General features: G+C 39.8%; 1 protein-coding gene across 6 annotated transcripts in view; it reads right to left on the reverse strand.

The window, feature by feature from the left end:
- The window catches only part of ZFAT (zinc finger and AT-hook domain containing), a 90,681-nt gene that overhangs the window by 47,978 nt on the left and 27,992 nt on the right, over positions 1–14,711 (reverse strand). For all 6 annotated transcript variants that reach the window (XR_015257745.1, XM_086741303.1, XM_086741302.1 and 3 more), the window contains one exon: positions 8,148–8,321. Coding sequence is in view for 5 of the 6 variants with exons in the window: in XM_086741303.1 (XP_086597429.1) it covers positions 8,148–8,321 (174 nt within the window). In the remaining variant the exon portion in view is untranslated. The remainder of the gene's footprint in view (positions 1–8,147; positions 8,322–14,711) is intronic.

The raw sequence follows: 14,711 nt of genomic DNA on the forward strand, positions 1-14,711 counted from the left end.
GGGCTTTGAGTGCCCTGGTATAGTGTAAGGTGTCCCTGTCCATAGCAGGTGGGGTTGCAACCAGATGACCTTTAAGGTCCTTTCAAACCCAAACCATTCTAAGATTCTACGAAGGGGAGAAAAACTGCACAAGAGAAACTGTAGCTGAAGAGAGAAGCAGCTCTGCAGACACCAAGGTCAGTGAAGAAGGAGGGGAGGAGGTGCTCCAGGCACTGGAGCAGAGATTCCCCTGCAGCCTGTGGTGAAGCCCATGGCGAAGTAGAGGTCCACCTGCAGCACATGGAGGATCCCACACCAAAGCAGGCAGATGCCTGAAGGAGGCTGTGACCCTGTGGGGAGCCCACACCAGAGGAGGCTCCTGGCAGGACCTGACTTCATGGAGGGAGGAGCCTACACTGGAGCAGGTTTGCTGGCAGCACTTGTGACCCCATGGGGGACCCAGGCTGGAGCAGTCTGTTCCTGAAGAACTGCACCTCCTGGAAGGGACATGTGCAGTTTGTGAAGAACTGCAGCCCGTGGGAAGGACTCACGCTGGAGAAGTTCATGGAGAACTGTCTGCCATGGGAGGGACCCCACACTGGAGCAGTGGAAGAGTGTGAGGAGTCTTCCTCCTGAGGAGGAAGGAGCAGCAGAAACAACGTGTGATGAACTGACCACAACCCCCATTCCTCCTCCCCCTGTGCTGCCGGAGGGGAGGAGGTAGAGAATTTGTGAGAAAAGTTAAAGGAAGGGGGTGGAGGGAAAGTGTCCTTAAGATTTGGTTTTATCCCTCGGTATTCTACTCTGGTTTGATTATTAATAAATTTAATTAGATTTCCCCAAGTTGAGTCTCTTTTGCCCATGATGCTAACTGCTGAATGATCTCTCCCTGTCCTTATCTCAACCCATGAGCCTTTTGTTATATTTTTATTCCCCTGTCTGGCTGAGGATGGGAGTGGCAGAACGGCTTTAGTGGGCACCTGGCACCCAGTCAGGGTCAAACCACCACAATGGGAAAAATCAGTAACAAGTAGGGGTTACCCTACATGTGTAAAAGACTTAGGGACATTAAGTTGAGGAAAGCAGTGCTGTGCACAAGAGAAGGGAGAAAGATTAAGATCCTGTGGGTCCTTCAGAGTGATTTAAAGTGGGAAATGGACGTACTTAGAGAAGAAGCCATTTGGGAGTATGTAAGGCTATTGAAGGTTTTTGTATCAGATGGGACACCAGCCAACTCTGTAAATAAACAGAATGAGCAGACTGGAATAGCCACTCGTCGTAGTTCAGCCCCCGATCGGGACCAGACTACGCAGTCTCTCTCTCGCTCCCCCCACCCTCCGAGAGAATAGGGGGAGATGATATAAGAGAAACGGCTCAAGGTTTGAGATAAGGACGGGGAGAAATCCTTAAAGTTACCGTCACGGGCAAAACAGACTCGACTTGGGGAAAACTATTCATTTATTTCTAAAACTAGCAGGAGAATGAGACAGGGAACAAGATAACCTCCCCCACCCCTCCCTCTTCCTGGGCTTAACATTATCTCTACCACCTTCCCCTCCCGAGCGGCACGGGGCGGGGGGAAAGGGAATGGGGGTCGCGGTCAGTTCATCACGCGTTGTTTTACGCTGCTACTTCATTGTCGGGGTACCACCTTAGGCCCCCCCTCACTAACAAAACCAGAACGCCACTGAACTCGTTGGACTGAAAAATGGCTTTTGACTACTGTTTTTTAATAATGCTTTCAGTTCTGTACTAAAGATTTTGCCAATTGATCAGAACTAATCTTCCATGTTTTCAACCTAAATGTTACCAGAACATTATAATTTCCATTCTTCCCGTCACTCTCTCACCCACAAATACTTGTCCAGCAAGATTGCGTCTCCCAAATTGCACTGTAGTAGCCCAGTGAGACAGGAGCTTGCTATTAAGTCCAGGAGACGTGGATTCAGTATAAAGATGATAAAAAAGATATTAGGCAGCAGATCAGTGTTCCCATACTTCAATATTTTTAAAATAGAAGCAAATTATTCTGTATTTAGAATGACTCTGTTAAAAGACAGTAGATCTTGAACTGCTCTATATGCATGGCTACCTCTTTCAGGCCTTCCATTTCCTGAATGTGAGACAAAGGTCTTCATTAAACGCTCTGCACTAAACCTTCTCCGTGCCCTTCTGCCTTTCAGGATGTCTAAGCACTTCCTGAAAAGACTGTTGAACTGTTTAATAGACTTTCATGTTACCAGTATGAAATTTTAATCATTTAAATTAGGTCAACTAGATAAGTACTAACTCACTCGTATTTTGCACACCTGAAGTGGATAAAACGCTCCAGGTCATCCTAGCGCTACTGCCTGCATTCCCCATGCAGTCAACAGAGAGGCAAATACCTCTAAAAACCTACATCAGGAGATCCAATTCTTCAAACATACTGACAGAGTACTGGCTCACAGTAGGTAATCACATCCCCTCATGTTTGGCAGTTACTTCCTACCCTCAGAAGGTACAGAAGTCTTAGGAAACATGAGATGCCTCTATTCACTTGGGATGCTGCCTACATACGGGCTACTAATGGACCAGTAGCCACAGCAGTCACTGCTGTATCGTAAACTAATGACTAAAGCATATGTCCAGAAAGTGAGAAACTAATTTTCTAGCTCTACCCAACCTAGCAGCTAGTGAGCCCATGTGTCGTACATCCCAAGAGAATGACCTCAAGATTAGTGTTTCTAAAAGCAGCCACAGGTTAGGGAAAAGTGTAAGAACAAGGCAAACAGATACAAGGTTTTCCATTAAAAGTATCATATGCCAATAAGGAGGATAAAGTTTTCCTAACTGGTCCTTTGATAATCATTTCAAGAACTCAGAGTACACAAATAGCAGGGGAGAAAAGAGGTTAACTGTACTGATCATTTCTTTCAAAAAAAATCCTTCCTTCAGCACTATTATATCTCTATTTTAAACACAGAACAGACCTTTACTAGACTTTATTTACCCCTTTTGCTTTCCTCTTTTCAGTCAATATCATCTGTTCTAAGAAAATCTTCTTTCAGAGTAATAAGATTTGAGTTCCTTACGACATTCTGACAGCAACTTCTACAGATAAGCATTACCAGCATGTCTTATCTCTGGCTCAAACTTAGTGATGGCCTCTAATCTCCTACAGTCTGTCCGTTAGAGAAGTAGCTTGCCCTTCACTACAGAGCTCTCCAAAACTTACCAACAGTCTAAAAGGTAACCATGATGGAAGGAATGATTAGGAATGGATCAGAAATAAAACAGAAGACATCATCAACCAAATCCCTACTAAAATTGAACTAAATTCCATGAACCTCCTACAACTTCAAGTACGGATAACAAAAGGATAGAGAAGAACTGGAAAACAGTAACAAAGACAAAATCAGAAGTATTTTGTTTGTAAAAGGGATACATATCTCAAAGACCTTCAACCTGGAAGAGGAATATCAGAAAGACCTCTAAAATTAGCAATACTGTGGAAAAAAGTGTGAGTAATTATTCTCTAATTCATAAAACACGAACAAAGAACAGTTTGAAGAAATAAGCAGTCTGCAGGCTTAAAACAAAAACAATGTACACTTTCACTCTGTGTGTAATTAAATTACAGAATAATTACTGCACAATGTCACAGAAATTGAAAATATAAATGCATTCAAGAAGGCATTTAGACAAATTAATAGATATATAGTAAATTTGATGATCGAGATGCAACCACCAGCTCCATGGCCGTCAGAATCCGGGAGGCTTTTCATAATAAATGTATTATTTATTTCTTTCCTACAGAGAAGCCGCAAGCCGCCTTTAAAGACAACTAATTTGACTAGATTAACTTTTTTTTTTAAAAAAAGAAGTGCCATATCTTAAGTTTGAGTTAAAAAAAAACCTCCATAAGGTAGTTACCCTGGTCTGCACAGGCAAAACAATTTGCTATGGCTATGAAGGGCATATTTGTTTCTTCAAATCTCTTTTTGAAGGAATGTATTTTTTTCAGCTTCTACAGTATCCTACAAAATGTGCTCTAAATGCATATGACCCCTGGCAAGACAGTTCTGAAAGTGGAACCAACAGAAATTAACCCTACCCACAACTCGCAATGTTCCCCATGCAAACCTACCCCTCACTCTCAAAATAAAGCTGAAAAAAAAACCACAAAGGAACCTTTTGATCTTTTTATAGTTTAGCTCATCATGAGGTTAAACACATTTTAATTCCAATAAAGAAACAGAAACACAGACCTGTGTACACTGGGATGAAGACCACTAACTCTTTCAACAGAGCTGGACACTGGATTCGCTGAGCTAAATCAAGCTGTAACTCCATGGTATTACAGATACCTGCTCACATTCAGAAAGGAAAGCTTTAATTTTCCTAATCTTGCTTAATTCCACATTTGCTTTAAATGAACATAAGATTAGCCCCTTTGCTCTAGCCCTCTACTCAACTACATGTTTGTGATGCCTTAAAAGCGCCAGCACAGCAGTTTATGAAGAGGATCAGAGAACAGATCTGGCCGTATGTCTCCTTCTGAAAATATGCAATTAGTTTTCCACTGTGTTTTACCACACAACTGCATAAACATGCACAATGCTCCAAAGGTCAGGAATTTGTGGCAGGGGGTGGGAGGACAGCAGTCCATACCTACTGGGCTTAATGACTGAACCCGCTCAGCTGCTTTGAAAATGGGAATCCTCAGTTCTCCTCCTTTCCCCTGAAAGACTCATTTTCTCACCACTTTCCAAATTTCCAAACTTGTACGGCCGGCATGTCAGACAGTTCAGTAAGCAAAACTGGTAGAAAAAAAAATCTGACAGAGAAAATGAGTATGTGCATGTGCACATGTATGTGTATTGACTTTGCCACTTTTTAGAATCAGTTCAGCACAGTGAACTGGGAAATAAGAGACAAGCAAGAAAGCTGCCTTGGGAATAGTCTGATATTAAATCCATTCAGATGTGTCATAAACCCCCAACCATCATCCCATGAGCTACAAAAAAAGAAGTCTTCTTCAAGAGAAAAGACTGTTATCAGTTTAATGGAAAAAACTGTCATCAGTCAAAATAAGTCAGTAACAAGCTGAGTCTTTAAAATATTACAGGACTCACATAAAACAACTATTTAAATGTTCAAAGCAGAATCTCTCCTGAATCAAACTAATTGAGCATGAATAATAAATTGGTTTTAGAAGCCTTGGTAATAATACAAAATTTAAACATGGAAAATAAAATACATTAAAAAACCAGAAGTTTGATTATTTGTCGAGTTTATTCACTGCTTCTTAAAAATAAAGTACAAAGAGAAGTATCTGCCACTCAAAACAAGGTATTTTTAGATGTGCATGTAACCATAGTTATTCATTCTCATTCTTAATTGTGGTGCTTACGAAAAATTGTACTCCATTTCATCTGAGACAAGGCACGCATGTTCATGAATACAGCACTCCCCCTCCTCAGGATCTTTGGGTCCCTTCAGTTATAGGATCATAGAATGGTTTGAGTCGGAAGGGACCTTAAAGATAATCTAGTTCCAACTCCGTTCAAGAAGTAGAGGCACAAGACCAGGGCACTCAAAGCCGTGTCCAGCCTGGCCTTGAACACTTCCAGGATGGGGCTTCCACAGCTTCTTTGAGCAACCTGTTCCAGTGCCTCATCAACTTCACAGTAAAGAATTTCTTCCTTATGTCTAATCTAAACCTACCCTCTTCCAGTTTAAAACCATTACCTCTCATCCTATCACTACACTCCCTGCTAAACAGTCTCTCCCAGTCTTTCCTGTAGGCCTTCCTTAAGTACTGGAAGGCTGCTATAAGGTCTCTCCAGAGCCTCCCAACTCTCTCAGCCTGTCCTCACAGGAGAGGTGCTCCAGCCCTCTGATCATCTTCATGGTCCTCCTGTGGACTTGCTCCAACAGGTCCATGTTGAGTTGGGGTCTCCAGAGTTGGATGCAGTACTCCAGGTGGGGTCTCACCAGAGCAGAGTAGAGGGGCAGAATCACCTCCCTCAACCTGCTGGCCATGCTTCTTTTGATGAAGCTCATTTTGCCAGCTCATGTTGAGCGTCTCATCCACCAGCACACCCAAGTCCTTCTCCTGAGGGCTGCTCTCAATCCAAACTTTATTTTCAACCTAACTTTACAGATGATGTAGCACAAAGAAAGCAGAGGAAGGGGGATAAATGTTTTATCTATCTATATTCTTCAGCAGCAGTCTATAGCAATAATTCACCTCCTCAGCATACAATGAATTTCCAGAAAAATGGAATAAAAGACTATGAAAGATCTTTATAAAAACTCCGGATCATTAAAGCATTAATGAGGAAAGGGAACAGCTTAAGAATTGCTACCGACATTAAAATATAGTTAGACCATGGAAATTAATGAAAATAGAAGGAAAAGCAATGAAAAATAAATTAAAATGTAATTGTATTCAAGGAAATATCTTTCCTTTCAATCTTCAAAGAATTAGCCACTTACATAATATCTCCTAGAATTTCAAAATTCTGAAAAGTAGTAAGGTAATTCACACCTGTCTTAACAACAATGACTTTTTTATTACATATATTCTAGCTAGGAACTTGAAGGTTATAAGATTACTAATTGTCAACCAAATAAATAAGAGGACCTTCAAAAATAGCTGCAGGTTCACATTTGACTGTAAATTGTTCTAGCCCTTGCCAGAAATTTAGAGATCTCAAAGATAAAAATTCTTACAAGGTTTGTAAAATTTAGCACCTGGAGAGAAGAAACCCCAGATACAGCTCTTCCCAAAAGCAGTGAGAAGTGTGCATAAATCCATAAACTAACACCTATATGAACCCATCTACTAACACCTACATGAGCCCCTCAACCAGCCACCACATGTTCCCCTTCGCCCAGATGAAGGAGTAGAAGACACGAGGGGAGCCTCATGTGTGGCAGAGATGGGAATGGGCATCAGGATAGAGGAGAAGCTACATGCAGGGGGAATAAGGCAAAAGAGGTGGGAGACACAGTGGAAAGAGCCCAGGGTTACATCACACAAGAGAAAGGGGTCTGTAGTTAGTGAAACCAAGTGACGCAGACCTCAAACCACGCAGACCTCAAACCACCCTGAAGCCAGATTTCCACACTTCCAGTGCTCACCGGTCCTCTTCCACCTTCCCTTGTATTTACAATACTGCAAGACCAAATTTTTAACAGCCCAGCATAAGTCCAAAACCCTGTGTGATGTTTCTCAAACAACGAATTTCTCAAACAACATATCCATCGGTGAGCTTATCCAGCTTCCTCTACCATCATGATTATTAGAAATGCATTTTAGCAAACAAAGTCCAAGCATATCACAGATCTCATTATCAAGAGATATTAAAGAACAACACAGAAAATCCAGCTAGCTTCCAACTCACAACAATAAATAAATAAATACATTCTAGTTGTTCCGACAGTTATAAGCAAAACAAATATTCAGAAATGTTAGCAATAATGAAAAGGAGAACACTAAAGCTACAAGGCTGAAAATAATACACAAAGCTGTTGAAAAGGGATTCTGTCAGTCAGGTGAGTGACTGGTTTATATAAACAGGTAAATACAAGTCTAGTTTTAAAATAAATAGTTTGAAATTATTCCAAAAACCTTTGATGAAAAGGCACTACAGAAATTTATGGATGAAGAATTCTTTAATGATTACATAGGAACTTTACTTGATTTTCAAATATGTACACATATTTTCTGTCAAACTTCGTATGCATAAATATTAAGTTTTATATATATACTAAGCTGTTTGTGTTTTCATAATTAAATTCACATTTATCATAAATATACACACAAGTCAAGAGCTGAAATGACGATATGACAGGGAAAAAATACATCCCTTTGCCTTGACCACTGATTTTTTCAGTTTCTTCTTTAAAACCATTCACAGACTAAACATAACTGATGATAATGTAGGTAACTACAGCCTGGTCCAGCATCTGCCACACCTAAAATGAAACGTGATGGTAACTCTAAAACGATGTAGCTGTTAGATGCTGAGATTCTGTATCAAGATAACGAAATCCTACTAAATATTTTTTTAGATAATAAATAGCCTAAACAGTTCGGTCTAAGACTAATGACTATTTTACACAGTGTCAGCATGGACAAAAACTAATTTGATTATATAATTACTGATCGTCATTACCTGGAATAGCTTCATGGGCTGTCAAAACCACACTTATAATAGGATTTTTAGCTCCTGAAACCTGTTCCGTCTCCTTAGTTGATGAATTCTTCTCTGTTTTCTGAACTCTGGGCCTCTTTGGAGTTTTTTCTCGCTCATCTTCCTTCCTGTCAAGGTCAACGTCAGAATCATTACCTAAAGAGCAAACACCAAAAAGAATGTAACTATGTACAAAAGTTAACACAATCACTAACACTACATGACAGAATTGGGAGAAAATTAATTCTACTGTATAAAGAAACACATGTTATCAAAGCAAGACCTGCTGCATGAGTCTCTAAAAGGAAACTTTTTTCCCTCTATTTAATAAAACCAGTGTGATACTTATACAAACACAAAAAATAGACAAAATAAATAAAAATTCAAAATTTATAAAATGGAGTCCCAAAACCACTTCTGTTTCTAAATTATCTTGACATTACTGTGGATTTCTGTGGAAATTCTACAAATGTTATGGAATTTCTTACAATTTCACTATTAATGAACAAATTATTTTCCTCCGTTCCATATGTAACTGTTCTGATGACTTTAGAATTATTTCTCCTAGTACTAAATTTGTTATCTATCTTATTTAACAGAAAGTTCTCCAATAGTCTCTCTGGATTAAGATTTTTTTTCCCCCACTGTTACTGTGAATCAATAGCTAAAAACATACTTTCCTTTTTCGGTGTAGATTCAAGAAGAATTAAGGTTTAAAATAGTCCTTCGGTTCAACTCCTGACTTGTAACTCTTCACTGTGAAGACCTGCACTCCTAAATCATCCCCTACCTGCTGCTGTTCAGAATGTCTTCAGTCTCTTAAATTGGATAACTTTTGGACCCCTTAACTAGAAAGCAACACAATAGTTGTACTCTAAGCAGTCATCTGAAATAGGAATGAATAATCAGTAATCAGCTAAACTGTTCCTTGAAGCTATTTGTTCCTTCAAATGAGCAATTCCTTATCAGAATTCTAAAAAAAAAAAAAAAAAAAAAAAAAAAGAGCTTATACATAAAGAATAAACCCAGAGGGTTGCAAGTTTATACAAACAAAATTTCCTTATATTAGATGAAGTGGTAGAAAATATAGGCCAGAGAAAACATTCTTGGTAAATTAAGGCACCATACGAACATTCCAGAGGTAATGAGTAAGGAAAGCAAAAACTGACTGAAGAAAGGAAATTATAAATGAACCTAGTGAATTTATAATTTTTTTTTGTTTGTTTCTGAATATAAAGCAGTGGACACAATCTCCAGAATAAGTCATTCAATGTATATTCATAACGTGCTGTAGCTGCTCTACTGAGATAGGGAAGTAATATATATAAATACAAAACAGGAACAGAAAAGCTGCAGTGTGTCTAGAGCTGTTTATCATATGCAAATAGCAAAAGCAGTGGGAAGATATGCTGCATGGAAATAGCTGAGTTTTAATTTCAGTAATATTTTCTTAATATTCAGCTGAGATAGAAACAAATCTGTCTCCCCTGGTCTCACCTTAGTGGAACGAGGAGTTAAAGAGTGCTGGCTGTTCCTTTAAAAAATGAACAGTACAAGCACAAACTTGTGCATATCCATGCGTAACTAGCACCTGGATAAACCAAAGGCTCTTTATTAGACACAAAATCAGAAGGAAACAAGGTATGTAGGAATTTGTTTCAATTTCTCAGGCATACTGAAGCAGAAATGTGTATACCGACACCTGTTAATGACTTGAGGACAATTTGTAAATCTGAAATTCATACTTACAATACCTAGAACCACGTAGTGAATTGAATTCAAACACAGTTAGCAAGCCACCTTTCTACGGAGTCACGTCAGTAATGTTTTTGCCACAGCTTCTAGTTTCTAGACGATAGAAAATTATGCTCTGCCTTGAGAGTCCCCTGCTTTTCAGTGCCTACTAAAGACTTCTCCAATTTCATTAGATAAATACATTGACGCATGCCTCTTCTCAACCACCTTTTTCTCTGTAAGTGTCTATGATTTTGGAAAATGTTGCTGCTTTACAGGTATAAAGGGTCTCATCATGTCCCCATTTAACTCCTCAATACAATCGTAAATTATTGATTGATATTGAAACCAAGTAATTCTAACACCAAAATTTCACAGCAATATTTCAAAGGGATACTTGAATATAAAGAAATATCCCCTTCAACCAGAAACTGGCTGGGCAGTGCTTTCTTTTGGTGAGATGAATGGGAGTGGGAGGAAACAAACGTGTTTTTTCCACATTTCCTTTAGGAAACAGCCTTCATTAGGTTATTATCAACAATAAAATGAATCATTACAAATTTCATAGTAGGATTAGGCAACCAAGAGAAGAAAGTCTTCTCATAAAGTATCAGAATACACAAAGAATGTAAACTGCTTATTAAATTGTGTTTTCCTGAGGCTATTTCACATACTGGTAAATGACAAAAACAGAAATTAATTGGGTTAATTACACTGCTTTTGTTCAGTGGATGGTAAGAGTTAGTGATAGTTGGGGGGGGGAACTGATATACCTGTGGACAAAACTCAAAGTCATTTTTTTGCATGCTTTAGCTAACAAAATTACAGAACCATAGATTGAAGTGAAAACTGTGATTAGGACAATTTTCCTCCTTTTGCTTGGGCTCATATAATGAAATCCTAGCAGGCATATGAATAGAATCTAAGCACCACACTCCTGAATCCTGCTATCTAATCATTACAAAGTGTTAGTCAGTTTAATGAGGGAATAAAATGGTTGAAACCAAGAGATAAAAAACATTTTATTGCTTTTTCATGCTTTTCATGTTAATCTGTAACTCTATTAACTTTTGAGTATTGAAATTCTACTAAAAATAGAAAAGGATGAACCACAGAGTTAAGTTAGTTAGTGATTCAAATAATGAATAGAATAACTAACTACTATTACCACAGTAGCAAGCTAACAAACGTTTTATGCCATTTTTCTCTCCTAATGTGCCTCTATTGGGCTGATCAAGTTTGCTAGTTCCTTCAGTTTGATCAAGGGTGAAAGCTGTAGAAAAGAAGAAACCTGTTATGATAAATACAGCAGACTCCCTGCTTTCAAATCAGAAACTCCAAAAATGCTATTTAAAAAGAGATCTTAAAATAACATACCGAATTGCAAAATAAAAATCTTTCTTTATTAAAATGTCACTGTTTCATACACACAGAAACGTTGTACACAGATGCTAAGCACTAAATATGAAGATTATGGCTACATGAAAATATTTTATTAAAAACCCAAAGCCAGTAAGTACTTCAAATAAAGGACTGAATCTGAACTTCCACCTTCTTGATCTGAGTTAAGAATATCCAGCAACTAACAGGACTACATTCAGCATCTGCAAAGATGCGAGGAAGGTATTAAGTGCCATGCAAATTCAGTTAACACAAAAAAAAGTTCACACATACATTTGCCAAAAACAGGCAAGAGAGAAATTTAACTGATTTACTGATCATTTATGTTCAATTAGTGCTGAATATTTGTACATTCTCAACACTCACGTGACACATGAAAAAAAAATTCTTCCTCTCTACAGAGCGGCCAAGTCAATTTCTGGTACTTAAATGTTAAAATTTATTCACTGATCTGATGCATGTTGATGGCAGTATCCCCATTCTTCCACTTTCTGAAAGAAACAAGCACCTTCCAGAAGCATTTGTTGATAAGGAGCTGGGGCTGCACACCTTGCCAACACTTTTGGCTACAAACAACCATTTCAGAGTCTGTGGGTAACACGAACAAGACTTTAAAAACTTCCCAAAACCAACACTCTCCATCAAATCAACAAAACAAAAAAAAAATCCTAACTCTCAATGACAACTGCTTTCTTCCTGATCTCTCTCTACACCAAAAAAACACTGAAGTAGAAGGCGTGCATTATGAAAGGAGAGAGGGAGACAAAAGGAAAATGAAAAACAAGAGCTTCAGCTTTGATGACAGGGCTCAAACTGCCTTTCCATAATATGGGACCAGCTCATCAGTAACTTAGTTGTCTTCCTGGAAAAAATTACTTAACTGTTACCACTGTGGATTAGAGAGTCAAAGTAAGTGTTTTCTTTCTCACAACTAGGACAATTCACCCATCACTATTCTTATTGTATGTCCTGGTGCTGGCTAGGATAGAGTTAATTTTCACCTGAGCTAGGAGAGGAACTGGAGCTGGTGGCACCTGTGGCTGGGGGACACAGCTTGGGATAGTTTACTCATTAGCCAACTGCTGGAATAGTTTACCCAAGTTAGCCAAAGGGCGATTCCATCCCATGGGACATCATGCTCAGCAGTAAGTCAGGAGGGTGCTGAGGGGCAGAAGTAATGTTGTTTCTGATAAGATTCCCCTGCAGCCCATGGTGATGACCATGGTGGAGCAGATTGTCCCCCCTGCAGCCCATAGAGGCCCACAGAGGAGCAGAGATCCACCTGCAGCCCGGGGAGGACCCCACACCGGAGCAGGTGGAGGCCTGAAGGAGCCTGTGGCCCATAGAGGGCCTGTGCTGGGGCAGCTGTTCTGGAGGGACTGCACCCCGTGGAAGAGATGACCCACGCTGGAGCAGTTTCCCGGAGGACTGTGGCCCGTGGGAGGGACCCCACGATGAAGCAGGGGAGGAATGTGAGGAGTTCTTCCCCCGATGACGAAGAAGCAGCATAAAGCAACATGTGATGAACTCAACAAAACCCCCATTGCCTCTTCCCCCCCTGTGCTGCTGAGGGGAGAAGGTGGTAGAGATAATGTTAAGCCTGGAAAGAGAGAGGGGTGGGGGAGGTTATTTTGTTCTCTTTAAGGATCTCTCCCTGTCCTTATCTCAAACCTCGAGCCTTTTTTCTTTTATTATCTCTCTGTTCCCTTGGAGGGTGCAGGGAGTGAGTGAGAGGCTGCATAGCTTGGTCCTGAGTGGGGCTGAACTATGACATTTTATTATAAAGGAACATCCATAAGAGATTTTAAGAAGTTTAGGAGAAAATGGAGTATATCCAACTTGGAATAGCTAAGCAAAGTTTCTCCAAGCAGTAAGGGTTTTTGCTTGCCCCTGAACATATCTATGTAGATAAATTGCCTCACGTTGCAGCTCCCTTGCTAGGCAGTCAGCTTAGCACTTTGTCAGCTGGCACTTCGATTCAGCAGACAAATAAACCAACCCCCCCTAGCTTGTAACGCGCATTTTAATGTGCAAGAGACACAACACCATGCCTGTGCCTTCTAACACATTTTAAGGAATGGTCGCGTCCATGTTGATGAGTAAAGCTACTGTCACCTCTGACTGAATCACTGCTTTCAGAGTCCTGCTGAAACAGATTGTTCATCTGCCCCATGATTCTATTTGAGTTGTTAATTGATGGTACCGCTCTCCGCAGTCATAATTGGATGTAGGTTTTGCAGGCATAGCTACACTTCCCTAATTGACGTGTTTTTAAACTACTGTTCATTCAAATTATTTTTTTATCCACTAAAAGATGCTGGTATTTCAAAGTAGCAAATGAGTAGCTTGGAAAAGAAAAGTAAACTGATCATTTAAAATGAACCCATGCAATTGCTTCTCCTGCAGAGACTGATATACTGCTCACAGAAAAAAAATAATTTAAATTAGAATCCAGTTGATGGCAAAGACATTTTAAACGAAGGCCAAAAGTGCCACCTTTAAGAATTATACAGGCTCCTAATTCACTGGGAACGAATGCTTCACTCCAGAGAAGAGAATCTGGGCTGTTCACTGCTGTAATCCATCTTCCACCCAAATCCCATTCCCCAGCCATCAAATCCTCTCTCAAATCCGCCAGAGATTCAGGTATGCTGCAGTGTGGGAGAGGGATGGTGGTTAAAATAATTTCGTGTTGTCTGTCTCTCAAGACAAGTGAGTTTAGAGGCAGCTACCAGGGAATTGATCCAATCCAGCAACAGCCAAAATCCCCAAACTCATCCCAGTAGTGGGGGCTGAAGTAGCTCCACTTTCTGGCTGGCAGCAGACACAGTGAAGACATGGTTGTTCAGGAAGCATCTCAACTCTTCTAGTTTTGTCTTAGGACAAAAAGAATGGATGGCAGTACCTCCAGCGAGCCAGATCCAAGTCACCAGCCAAAACCGTCAATTTGGTTTAATCAAATAAAATCAGAAATAAGTGTACACACAGCTCTCCTGAAATCACAGTGATGATCTTACACAAATAAGCCGTTTATTTATATATACATATGTATTTTCTAAGCATGTACATGGGAGATCTGTAAGTAAAATTGACATTTTTTAATTCTGTCCAAAAAATTAACACATTTTTTCCTGCTGTTTTACTGAATGGCCTACAAGATGAAGGCAATCATTACGCACCAAAGGATTAAATTAGATGCACAGAGGTCGTCAGTAACCAGAAAGGCTTAGTGACTCCTGAAAGAGTGGGAGAGCTGTCAGTGAGACACTGAGCTATGAGACGTCAATGTGGATCACTGATTACAGAAGTAAAAAATTGGCTGGATGGTTGCACTCCAAGAGTCAACGGCTCAATGTCCATGTGGAGACCAGTGACAACTGGCTTTCCTCAGGGGTCAGTATTGAGACCAGC

This window comes from Chlamydotis macqueenii, chromosome 2 (genome assembly GCF_036417535.1).
Source record: "Chlamydotis macqueenii isolate bChlMac1 chromosome 2, bChlMac1.mat, whole genome shotgun sequence".
In the NCBI taxonomy this organism is placed as follows: domain Eukaryota; kingdom Metazoa; phylum Chordata; class Aves; order Otidiformes; family Otididae; genus Chlamydotis; species Chlamydotis macqueenii.